At 38.6% G+C, this 13,263-nt stretch overlaps 1 protein-coding gene across 5 annotated transcripts in view; it reads left to right on the top strand.

Moving 5' to 3' along the window:
* The window catches only part of Stxbp5 (syntaxin binding protein 5), a 151,477-nt gene that overhangs the window by 125,365 nt on the left and 12,849 nt on the right, over window positions 1-13,263 (top strand). For 3 of the 5 annotated variants that reach the window (XM_057763270.1, XM_057763272.1, XM_057763271.1), the window contains 4 exons: window positions 5,393-5,443; window positions 11,049-11,288; window positions 12,021-12,390; window positions 12,748-12,913. In XM_057763270.1, the coding sequence (XP_057619253.1) occupies window positions 5,393-5,443; window positions 11,049-11,288; window positions 12,021-12,390; window positions 12,748-12,913 (827 nt within the window). The remainder of the gene's footprint in view (window positions 1-5,392; window positions 5,444-11,048; window positions 11,289-12,020; window positions 12,391-12,747; window positions 12,914-13,263) is intronic. The other 2 variants (XM_057763275.1, XM_057763274.1) reach the window with 1 other exon arrangement.

Here is a 13,263-nt window from a genome sequence, read left to right as displayed (position 1 = left end):
ATAATTATCACAGAACATGCAACTAGGACTTGGGTATGGAGAGGTGGCTCAGCATCCGTTAAGCGCACTTAATACTCTTGTATAGGATGCAAGTTCAGTTCCCAGCATCCACATCTGACCCCTTCTCACCTCCAAAGTCACTAGGTACATGCAAGCAAAGCACTCTTACATACAGAAATTAAAATCTGTTTCTCATCTTAAAAATAAAAACCATAAAACCGGACTCGCTGAACATAGCGGACCATGAAGGCTGCTGAGAAGTCAAAAAAAATGGCACTGGGTTTTGATCCTACTGCACGTACTGGCTTTGTGGGAGCCTAGGCTGTTTGGATGCTCACCTTACTAGACCTGGAAGGAGGGGGGAGATCCTTGGACTTCCCACAAGACAGGGAACCCTGACTGCTCTTCGGGCTGCTGAAGGAGGGGGAGTTGATTAGGGGAGGGGGAGGGAAATGGGAGGCGGTGGCGGGGAGGAGGCAGAAATCTATAATTAATTAATTAAAAAATATTCATATACTTTAAAAAGCAAAAAAAAATTATGGAAAAGTTACATTTTCTACAGTAAAGTGGCTATATGATAAAAGTAGTAATGTTAACATCAATCAAAAGTAGAAAAATAAAGAAAACACTGTTTATCACCAAAAAAATAATAAAAAATAAAAACCACTCTGGTTCCTTCAGCATTGCCAGCATAACACAGAACACTCACAGACATTTTTTAGGTGACTTTGCAGTAGCCTTGTGAAGTTAGATTGAAACTGATGAGAGAACTACCTGGGATCATTGACTGAATTGCATTGTTCTTAAGTTTCTCATGTTGGAGAATAATCGTTGCTGGTGTCAGAGATTGTATGTGGGTTGCTTGAGGTGGTACAGCGTTTCTTTCATACATTAGAATTATTTTTAAGTTTATTTCATTGCAATAAATTTTTTTAATACAGTATATTTTGATCATGTTTTCCCTTCCCCCAAGCATGGGAAATAAATCTTTTTTTTTCTTCCTTATCAGTGCCTTGATAGCAGAGGAAGATGGCTTAAATGGCTTTTTAATACGATTATCTATGTGTTATTCCTAGCATCGTACTAGCACTTAGTAGTCTTGGGGACTGTTATTTCTGTGTTCTACAGATGAGGAGACTGAGTGTGAGTTAGCTGTTGCCTCCACAGCCAAATGACAATGCAGAATGTAAGCCAGGGTCCAGTTTCACTGCTGGCACTGTGTGTATATGTGAAACATATTATTCAATTCATTGATAGATAATCTTGCTATGGCCCTGATCTGATACACAATAATCTGGGGAGAATGACTCATTACCAAATTCTATGTGTAAGTTTTACATGGTTTTTATAATAAAGTTTATAAAAATGTAAAATACATTAATTGAAGAGAAACAGCAAATTCTGTCTGAATACCAGATCTTGCCCAACACTTTGGTACCATTGCCTAAGCATATTATATAGTTCTTAGAAGTCTGTCTCAAAGACAAGGCTCAAGACAGTGAACAAGAGTAAACCGGAATACACTGACCCCTGAACCCAGAGCCCCACTTCATCTCTTGGCTCCTTATTGCAGTTACCCCAGGAAATGGCTCTGGCAATGACTTCTTCACTTTTGTGTAAGAGGAACAACCTCTAAAGAAATTAAAGCAGAATATAATGCAGCAACATCATGCATAAAGGAAGTTACATGCATGTATTTCACATGTAGCATGCTTTCTTCTTCATGTTATAGTAATATCTTAAAGACCAGTAATTTTCAAATAAACAACTTTTCTTTAACTGTTAATGGTTTCCATAAATCACTGTTTTTATTTACTCTTCATTTACATTTTATGAATATTTAGAAGTGAGATTCTACAAATAAAAAAAATTGATAGTTTGGCTTACATAGAAATGGTTATACATAGCAATATTATGTATATACACACACACACATATATATATATAAAATATTCTAAGATATCTTTGTGTATAGTCTATGATGCATATGCTAGCACTACTTGGTAAGAAAATCAGAATTAACTTTCCTGGAGATTCCTATTTGGTGATTATCCTGTTTCATGCCATGCTAAAAGTTGATTTCTAGTTACTTCTCATGGTCTTATCTTGCCTCCAGGTCCATTTTAGTTTCTGTGTGTCAAGAAAGATGACCAAATTGCCTGAATGTGTAAAACCAGGGGGAGGGGGAACAATCTTAGAAATTAAAGAATAGAGATTCAAAAATAATGCTACTTAGTAAGTATTGTGGCAAAACAAATAGAAATACAACTCTATTTTTAATGGACACCTCTCTGTGTTACCTGGTAGGTAATTTTAATTCTATGGCATTGGTTAATGGAGAAGATTAAACCTCAGGGGCCCCGTTATCTCTCCAATTCTAAGAGCGTGGATATTCAGTCAATGGCTCATTTCTCAGTAAAGCCTAGAGTCATTTTTTTTTTTTGTGCGACATGTCAAAGTATTTTTATTTATTTATTTTTTTAATTAATTTATTTATTTATTAAAGATTTCTGCCTTCTCCCCGCCACCACCTCCCATTTCCCTCCCCCTCCCCCATCAAGTCCCCCTCCCTCATCATCCCTAAGAGTAATCCTGGTTCCCTGCCCTGTGGGAAGTCCAAGGACCACCCTCCTCCATCCAGGTCTAGTAAGGTGAGCATCCAAACTGCCTAGGCTCCCACAAAGCCAGTACGTGCAGTAGGATCAAAAGCCCATTGCCATTGTTCTTGAGTTCTCAGTAGTCCTCATTGTCCATTATGTTCAGCAAGTCCGGTTTTATCCCATGCTTTTCCAGACCCAGGCCAGCTGGCCTTGGTGAGTTCCTGACAGAACATCCCCATTGCCATTTTTGAATCAGTGTAACTGGCATGAGTGCTGTCCACTGGTCATGTGCTCTTTTTATTGGTTCCTGATGGCTCTAACACAGCTTAAATTTCCTCTCTCTGCCTTTATTCTGCAGACTTTAATAAATCCTACAGCTTCAGTCTTCTCTCCCTTGTTTAATCTCAGGAAACAGATACTCAGAGAAGCTAAATGCTGTGTCCACAGTCTCACTGGGTGATGCTGTGTCCACAGTCTCACTGGGTGGTGCTGACCTGAGGACCAACTGAGTTGGTGGACACTGGCTTAAAAAGTTCTACAGTTAAAAGGGTTTGGAGACAAAACAATTATCAGAAGTAATTAAAATGTTTTGAAAATTGTAACAAGCTGATAGTGAAAATCTTCCTAGTCATTGTATGTGTCATTTTATCTTCTCGGTGTTAAAAACAATACCGAAATATTTGCTATCCTCCATATTTTATATAATAAAGAAATCATAGTGCTAGACAGAAGTTTTTATTTTATTGGAGAGATTTGTTTACATTTCTAAAGATACTTGAGGTTATATGAATTTCTTCTAGTGGAAATCCTAAAGAAAAGCAAAAGTATTTAATGAAATTCAGAATTTTGTTGCTAAAATTTTTTTTTAGCAGGACCACAAATCTGATTATTGAAAGTATTAATAAAACATTTCTAATTAAATGTTCATTTCATGTAAATTACTTCAAGAGAGATAAACTTGTTACTTATAACAAGTAGTTGTGATATTTCTTTTTTTATACATATCTGTTGAATTTTGGATTTGAAATGAACTTAAAAGGTTGAGCTAGGCATCATGGTGCACACCTTTAATCCCAGCACTTGGGAGACAGAGGCAAGTGGATCTCTGTAAGTTTGAGGCCAGCCTGTTCTCTGGAGTAAGTTCTAGGACAGCCAGGACTGTTACATAGAGAATTCCATCTCAAAAACAAAAACAAAAAAACGAAAAAACAAAACATTTGAGTAATGCATGAAATTCTGTACGTTTGTCTTAAAGGTCCCTCGCCTCTTTTACTAGAAATGTCATCAAGTTTAGGGTAAGGAAGCATCATAGATGCAGTAACAAGTGATGAATGGACACATTCACATCTGAGAATGAATCCTAGTGGCTCACAATAATCTGACCAAGCAGAGTAGTGGGGTCAGAGAGATGGCATAAGGGTCTTTTAGAAATTATTTTTGAGCTATGTAAGCCTGATTTTTCTATTTCATGTTACTTATCAATCAATTCATATCGGACCTCTGATATCTGGTGAATGTTTCTGTGAATTCTTTGTAAGCGTTGACTTAATAATATTGCCTTTAGAGCACTGTTTGAGGGACACAATGTCTTCTGACTCCAAGCATATTGTACATCAAATACAGTAGCACCCAGGTATATAAGGTCAACAGCTATGGTTATCTTCAGCTACTTTGATTGTGTGTCACCTTTTATCTCTTGTCTTAGATTTAGTATGCTGGTGAAGATGAGACAGCTGATGGATAAACGTGGCCAGTTGTTTTGTTAGAATATTCTAATTAGCTTAGTCAAGCTAAGAAATAACAAGCTGACTCTCCTCCCCCGCCCTAGGACCTTTCCAGCCTACCTAATGCCTATTCCTAACATTGGATTTATGGTTTTTTTAGATGTGGAAGTCATGTACTGTGACTGGATTTCTCTTTGTTTACATGGCGCCCTTGTGGACTAGCAGGGTCTGTGCTTTAAGTATCTCCTAACCGTCCCAACTGTAACCAAATGTGTGCATTTGTGTATTAACCAGTATTATTTTTTTCAAACTTTCCCATTGGGAGCACTAGTCTATGCCGCATGCCATACCACTAACATAATAGATGTAGCAAACTGACTCCTAACTTTAAACCACTTCCTAAATGAAAGCAATAACTGATTTTGAGGATGGAAAGTGAATTCCATGAAACTTATGGATGAAGTTTTGAAGTTTCTTTTATATAAAAGGACCATATTGATATTTTATATAAATACCATAATTTTAGATTAAGTATGACTTTGTGTTTTTCTCACTAAAATAGAAATGGAAGTATTAATTTATGTCAAATAGTGATTCCATAAAATATGTTAATTGCATACTTTGATTTGTTTAGAGATATAAGCATGTCTTATATTCTAAAAATTAACTTTAAACAAAAACAAGGAGTCCAATACCCAGGAGCCAGGAGCTAGGAAAATGTTCTGTCACGCGCCCTAGCTTGTGCTTGTGGCTGTTGCCTCGTCGCAACACATCCTCTGAGGAGTGGTTTTGCTCCGTAGTCTGAGCAGTAACTGTAAGTTAAGAGTTTAAAATGCTTTCTTGAAGTAAGAGCTTCAAGCATACAAAGATATTACATCAAGTAAGTACACACTTTTAGAAATATTTAAGATTTACTTTCCACTCCTGATATCATTATAAATGTATTTTAATTATTTCAGGGTCTAGATTCAGTAATAAAACTATTCACTTCTCTCTTGAAAATCAGTTGCTATGATAAATATCAGTCAAATATTTCTCAGAATTTTAAAAATTTATTTTGTTTTTCAGCAAAGATGTCAAGGAAATTAAGCTTGCCAACTGACCTAAAGCCCGATTTAGGTGAGTAGAATAAATATGCAAAGTAATTGAACTTAATAGTAGGAAAGTGGAGATCAGAATATTACAGATTATTGTAATGCAAATCCCACTGAAAGTCAATGTTACGATGATCCCTGATGTAACACCTTTTAAAATAGCATTTAGGATGCACACTCAGGCAAGACAAAATCCATATTTCCTTGCTTCTCTTGCTTTTTTCTAAGTAAAATTTTCTCAATTACAGATTAGTTTTTACTAAAACTGTTTATATCCCATCCGTTCAAAAACCATTTTAAACTCTACAAAATTTTATACTAGTTTAATATTTCTGAAATAGATAACTAGTTTTTCATATCGAACAGATTTCTTGTTAAACATTGTCATTGTTGGCTTGGATAGTAATTTAGAAATACTCCCTATGATACTTTATGCAGCTCATTTGTTCTGAAGTCAATGGGAAGAGTCCATCCACACACTGTGCTTTAGTCTCGGAACGGCTCCCAGGCTTTCGTGTAGTGGATTGCAATAAGGGAACAAGATGCATATAGTACAGGTGAAGCCACATTTCTCTCTAGACCCCTCCCTGAAATGCCCGTTTAGTTTGGTGGAAGAAGTAGCAGTGAAGGATGCTTTTCCTGAGCGTGGTCTTAAGGAAGACTGCACTGCTTTCCTTAAACCTTCTTCTGTGCTAACTAGAGTCCTTGTCAGACTCAGGCATCAGACTGAGCACAGTGTGTGGGTACCTTCCCATTGATTCCATAGTGGATGAGCTACATAAAAGTATTATAAGAGAGTATTTCTAAATTATTGTCAAGTCAACATTGACAGTGCTTAATAAGAAATTTGTTCTGTATGCTATAACATACTAACTTTAACCTATCTCTCACCATTTTCCTTACCTCTGTTGTACTGAGAGGAAGCATGTGGTAATCAGTAGAAGCCTGTTATATACGTAGCTATCATCAGTAGGAGTTCTGACTGTAGGAAATCCATTTTAGTATAATTCTACAGTACCACTCTTAAAGTGAAATGAAATTAACCGTAGAATATAAGCTAGCTCCTGTTTCCAGAAGAGCAATGTCCTTTATTATAAAAATGAAAATCTGAGTGCCATGTAGATGTAGGAATATGTGTGTGTGTGTGTGTGTGTGAGAGAGAGAGAGAGAGAGAGAGAGAGACAGAGAGAGAGACAGAGAGAGACAGAGAGACAGAGAGAGAGAGAGAGAGAGAGAGAGAGAGAGAGAGAGAGAGAAAGACAGAGAAGAGAGAGAGAGAGACAGAGGAGGGAGGGAGGGAGGGGAGAGGAGGGAAGGAGAGGAGAGGAGAGGAGAGGAGAGGAGAGGAGAGGAGAGGAGAGGAGAGGAGAGGAGAGAAAAGAGAAAACCCAAGCATTTTTCAGACTTGTACATGTTTGCTCTAGAAGAGAATCCAGGATTTTCATCACACATTTGGAGAGGCTCATGGTTTCAGTAACATTCAATATTGCCAGTTAAACTGACTGTGAGTCTTTCAGTATCTTCAAAAGTCTCATATTCTCAAGTACTCATTTCAAAGTGCTTTTTAAGCTAGTAGAGTGTGTTTGTGTTTGTGTGTGTGTATGTCTATTACAATAAACTTTTTGTTTGGTTTTTGTGAGACAGGGTTTCTCTATGTAGTCACAGCTGTCCTAGAACTTGCTTTGTAGACGAGGTTAGCCTTGAACTCACTGAGATTTGCAGCCTCTGCCTCCCAAGTACTGGGACTTAAGGTGTGTGCCATCATCATACAAATCATTTAGTCAATGTGTGCCCACTCTGCTTTTATAAGCCTCTTTAGACCTCTTTAATTACTAGTTAAATAGTGACAGTATTTTTCAAGGTGATTATATAGATTCAACAAAAATGGTGATATGTAATATTATGATCATACCTGGATTTTGGCAAGCCTTGTTCCATTCTAGCAGTTGTCGTTTCTGTTCTTCATACTAGAACTGCTAAATGTTGTCTAATAGTGCTTTTGTTACCCAAGCTTTTAGAAGTTGAGACAAGAAAATCCAGAGTTTGAAACCAGTCTAATCTGCACACTGAGGCAGTGTCTCAAACAAACAAATTAATTAACTGTTCTATTTTATTTAGCTTGCTCACTTTCTAAGAATAAATCAAGTTACAGATACCCATAACAAATGACTTAATCGGTGGAGTCGTGTTTCATGAAACACTGAGAATTCTAACTTAATTTTAAACAGTTCTAGGTAGACGATAAATAGGCAACTGATGTCCATCAAGATGAAAATGTTATGACAAATCCATTTTTCTCATATTGATATAGCCTGAGGAGTTTCTCTGGTGATATAATTTTTATAGGTAACTCATATAGTAAAAACTGCTGTATAGTTTAGTATTTTGAAATTAAATCAGTCTATTAAATTAATACACTGTATACTTCACTGAATTAACATTCAAATTTTAAATTATTGTTAACTGCCCTATAATTTTAACAAATATGTCGTTTTCCATGTGTTAGTTTACAGAAATTTGTACTGTCAACTTTTCTTGTAGCATTACTTTCCGTTCTTACCACTAGGGCATAACTAAATTTGTCTGTCATTTAGGTGTATTATTTATGTAACAAAACATATTATCATTGGAAAATTTTAATTTTGGAAAGTAACTTTGGAGATTTAAAAACATTCATAAATTCTTATAGTTAGTAATTTTTATTAAAAAATGAAATGAAGTTTATTCTCTGGCAATACTGAAGCATGCATGGGCAGCCTGTATGTGGCGATTCTATTGAACTTGTCCATATTGGGTGTCGTGTTCTAAGTTGATGAGGACGACTGACCAGGTCTCTTCCTGAAGAGGTCACCAGATCTCATTACAGATGGTTGTGAGCCTTCATGTGGTTGCTGGAAATTGAACTCAGGACTTTAGGAAGTGCAGGAAGTGCTCTTAACAGCTAAAATGTGGTATTTATTGATTATGGAAAGTTTTGTTTCATTTACATGAAGGGCTTTAGTTGCTGTAACAAAATACGCAATTCTTTAATAGTTTATTTATTAATAATTTATATTTCAAATATTTGCTCACTTGGCACCCTCATCTGCTTCTTTCTTTTGGTCAGAGCTTTCTGGCTCTCACATGATGTACAATATCAGAGTGGGAAGTGTGTCAGAGGGACAGGTCATGTGGTGGCAAGGCTAGAAGTGAGACAGACAGGGGTCAGGCTTACTGCTTGTTCTCCAGTACTTCTTGTGCCAGCCAGACCAGGGTTCCTTGAGAACTGCATGCATGTCCTCTGTGGGTGATGCCACAGTGGCTGCTAAGCTCCCACTGGGCCCTGCTCTTAAAGACTTTGTCAGGTCAGCATTGCCACTCTGGGGACAAGACTTAGAGTACATCCATGTCAGGGTGACACACTCACTCCTCTCCACACCAGAGCAGTCATCTTTTCCACCATGGTGTCACCTGTCAGGGAAGTACAGACCTTTGAACAAAAGAAAGGCAATGTTCAGAAGCTGCAGTTAGATATGGTCCTGGCTGCTGTCGTTACTAGTGAGTTAGAGGCTTGCTACCATCAAAATCTGCCACATGAAATTATTGGGGAAATATTTTCTATTTATGAGTCTAAACTTGTTTGCAGGAAGCCCATGGAATATAAGGATTGGGTTATACCTTTTTATATTACTAATATACACCTTGGAAAACTTTCCTGCACTTTTAATTAATGACATTAAAAAGCATTGAAAGCCGTGATTTCAGAAGTGAGGTGCACTAGTATTGATTTATAGAGGCCTCTGGGAATCTTAATACACCAATGACACCATTGAACAAAATGGCTTAAAATATCGATTATCGATCCATCTTTAGTGTTTATTGAATAAACTTCATAAGTGAAACATTAGCAAATTCTGCAGAGCATCAAAACAATACCATCCTTGCACTCCAGCAGTCTTAGAACAGGAAATAAGACAGGTCAGAAAGCTGTGGGTCCCATTGTTCTGGGACAGCTGTGGGAGAGAACAAGCCCAGTAGCTTAGAGTCAAGAGCAGAGTGCAAATGGAAGGAGACTTCTTCTCCGTCTCGCCCGCTCCCACTGGGCTGATTTCTCTCTGCCCACCAGGTCCCTGCAACCACTTCTGAAATAATCACGCAAAGGCTAGTATATTAAATATAATTGTTTGGACAATGGCTTAGGCTTCTTATTAGCTAACTCAGACAGCGCCCAACGGCTGGTACCCCAAAAGTTATTGGCTGAATGAATTCCCACAACAGCAGAGGCCTAAAGAATGGCTGAGATGACAACTGTTGCTGGTACTAAAGGGTCGGATGCAAGGATCTTCAGAAGATCCCAAAAGTTAAGTACGGGTTAGGTTTGGAAAAAAACAGGAGTCTCCACTTAGATTCCATAACAAACTAAAGAGGCTTAACATCAGAGACAGAGCCAGGAACTTATGCTCGAAGTTCGTTGAGAGGCTCTGGGCGATCATAGTAAGACTGAGCTTGATCAAATAGACAAGTAGAAGCTACTGAGGGATGTTTTTAATCACAGTGATTATAATTGTGCTGTATAAAACTGAGATGTATTAGCAGTGAGAAACTAAAGGTGGCATTGTCAGTCTAGGTAAATAGAGATGAGAACCTGAATTTAAAATAATGGAACTAGATTGCTGACAGAAAAAAAGGAAACAATATTGCCACAGAGCTTAGCATCCCCACTCTTGTGTGGGTAAAGTGAAAGCATGGAAGCAGGCCTGGGGCCTACTGGTTAAGGCAACCCTGAATTCACCAACGTCAGGAGAGTTTAAACCTCTGTTGATGATAGGATTTCTTAGGAGACAAAGCAGAGAGCATGCCTGGTAAGCTTTTGGGCATGCTCAGAGAAACGAGGCCAAGGCTTCAGATGGAGTTAGAGCTGAACCTGAGAAGCTAGTGGAAGAAAAAGTAGTGAGTATAATTCTCAAATATATACTGGGGAAGGTTCAGCAGACAGAGAACCTGTGCAGCAGCGCACAGCGGTCGTAACTTTGCATCCAGGTGACTGCTACCCTCACGGACAGACATTCAGGCAGGTTAAAATTCAGTGAGTGGCTGCAGTGCTACAGTCAAACTTGACTGGAGAAATATGCCTGGCATTAAGAGTGAGCCAGGTACCACATACACATATTGAAGCCAAATATCGTAGATGAATATTTTCTATCAAGGGAAATCTTCCACTGGTTTTTATGGTGTTCATGTGAACAAACTGAGAAACAGACGTGGCTCAGCCTTCAAACACTTCTAGATGCAGTCTGTGAAGACATGAAGGGATCTTCCCATCTCTAGTTTTATCTAATCATGTCTTCTGATGGCCAGGAAGTAACAGCCCTGCAAGGACAGTGGGTGCTGGATACAAAGGTCACGCAGAGGTCACACATTCTGGCTGCTCTTCTGAAACTTAATTTGCATTTTGTATTTAAGCAAAAAGGAAATTTAATTAACATAAAAGTAAATTGTTTATCTTTTCACCCGAAAGGACATTAAAAGCTACACGTGCCATAGATTTTGCTTTGGGGAAAATTTAAGTACTTGATCAAATTTGAAACAACAACAACAAAAAAGTGTGAAATGTTATAACTAAAACTATCACACATTTTAAATCATTTCAGATATAAAAGATAATTCCTTCAGCAGATCGCGGAGTTCAAGTGTAACCAGCATTGACAAGGAATCCCGAGAGGCCATCTCTGCTCTTCATTTCTGTGAAACTTACGCTCGGAAGGCAGACTCTTCCCCGTCCCCATGTCTGTGGGTGGGAACCACGCTGGGAACAGTGTTCATCATCACCCTGAACCTTCCTCCAGGGCCCGACCAAAGACTCCTTCAGCCAGTGATTGTGTCTCCAAGTGGTGCGTATGCCGTGGCTCTGCATGCTGATGGCCCCGGGTAGGACACGCTCTCACCCAGTTAGCACTTCCTGATCTAAGCAGTGTACGGACAAATGCTATTTAATGGCAGCTTTCTGTTTTAAGAAATAAATTTTCTAGGGCTATGAAGAAGGGTCAGCCAGTAAAATCATTTGTCACTCAAACCTACTAACTTGAGTTCAGTTCCCCAGAACTCAGCATGAACACATCTGTAATCCCGGCACTCCCGTGTCAGGTAGGAGGAAAGACAGGGAAACTGGCCCAGAGCTCTCAGGCGAGCCAGTCTGGCCCTGCCTCAGAAATAAGGGGAAGGAGAGACTCAACTCTCCACGTTGTCCTCTCTCTTTCCCAGGTGTCTGTGTCCGCAAATTAGTTTTAATGTTTTTAAGGAAAATAAATTTTCTAGTTCTACATTAAACGAAACACCCAATCATTCATTATTAATCAGATATGTGTGGGCAAAGTTAATTATTTGATTAATTTATAAATTATTAACTGTTGACAATATGTTTGGAGCATGTAAGGATGACATATTTTTCTAGACTCTTAAGTAACATGGCTTGAGTTTTGGATTTTTCTCAGTAACCTGATACAGTTACATATTCAGTACAGGGTGCACCCAGCATATTTGTGTGTATTTAGTGTCAGAGTTGGAATAAGCATATTTGCTCTGAATTTAAAAATGGAAGTATATACTAAACTTCTACGTTCTAGGTACTATATTGAGGTTAAAAGGTGCAATCTTGAGAATGGCATTTCTGGATGCCACGGGCTGCTTAATGCCACCTGCGTCCGAACCCTGGAAAGAGCACAACGTTCCCGAAGAAAAAGACGAAAAGGAGAAGCTGAAAAAGCGGCGCCCTGTCTCAGTGTCCCCCTCCTCTTCTCAGGAAATTAGTGAAAACCAGTATGCAGTGATATGTTCTGAAAAGCAAGCTAAGGTCATCTCACTGCCAACCCAGAACTGTGCGTACAAGCAGAACATTACTGAGACATCCTTCGTGCTTCGTGGAGATATCGTGGCACTGAGCAACAGTGTCTGCCTCGCCTGCTTCTGCGCCAACGGCCATATTATGACTTTCAGGTATGAAGAGGTCATTTCTTAACACATACAGCATTCCTGCTTGGATCACAGTATAAATTCAGCTTGAAAAAAAATATTGAGTTGTTCATCTTATACACTAAGAATTTATTTCTATATAGGTAATAGAGTAAACAAGGGTATGAGCAATGCAAACCCTATTTTCCCTCCCTCAGCTATATAAACTAAATGATTTGACAGCCCCAGCCTTATTTTATTGTTTTTCATGAATTTTCTAGACGAGCATTCAGAGAAGTGGTTTTGGCTGTCACGTCTTCATGCATAGGGTTACTGTACAGTGTACCCACCCTATGAATAACGTGCTGCCTATTACTAACAAATTGTTTACTTTCCCTCAAGTTTGCCAAGCCTAAGGCCTCTGTTGGACGTCTACTACTTGCCCCTTACGAACATGCGGATAGCCAGGACCTTTTGCTTCACCAACAATGGACAAGCATTATACCTTGTTTCGCCTACAGAAATCCAGAGACTCACCTACAGTCAAGAGACGTGTGAAAATCTTCAAGTGAGCAGCACAAGTATTAGAACTTTTGTAGAACTTAAGGATTCTGGGGGCCTTCATACTATCTGTGTCCTTTTCTCCTGGAATGCCCATTGGAGCCAATGAAGGAAGCTCAGAACCTTTTTGTTTGGTTTCTGTTTCGCACATTATTTTTGTATGCTGGGTTGCAGAGGGTAGTTTTCATGTAGGCATACAATATACATGGGGCATACCCCCACATCCCTTTGCCTTTTCTTCTTTGCCTGCCCCCTAATTAGTCCTGATTGTACCCTATACAGTATGTTTTTCTTCTTCTCTCATGTCATCTATACATACACAGTTTTATAGATCAATAGAAAATCTAGAGCCTACAA

This window comes from Chionomys nivalis, chromosome 2 (genome assembly GCF_950005125.1).
Source record: "Chionomys nivalis chromosome 2, mChiNiv1.1, whole genome shotgun sequence".
NCBI classification, from domain to species: domain Eukaryota; kingdom Metazoa; phylum Chordata; class Mammalia; order Rodentia; family Cricetidae; genus Chionomys; species Chionomys nivalis.
The sequence above is the reverse complement of the archived record's forward strand: the minus strand, read 5'-3'. Positions and strand labels throughout refer to the sequence as shown.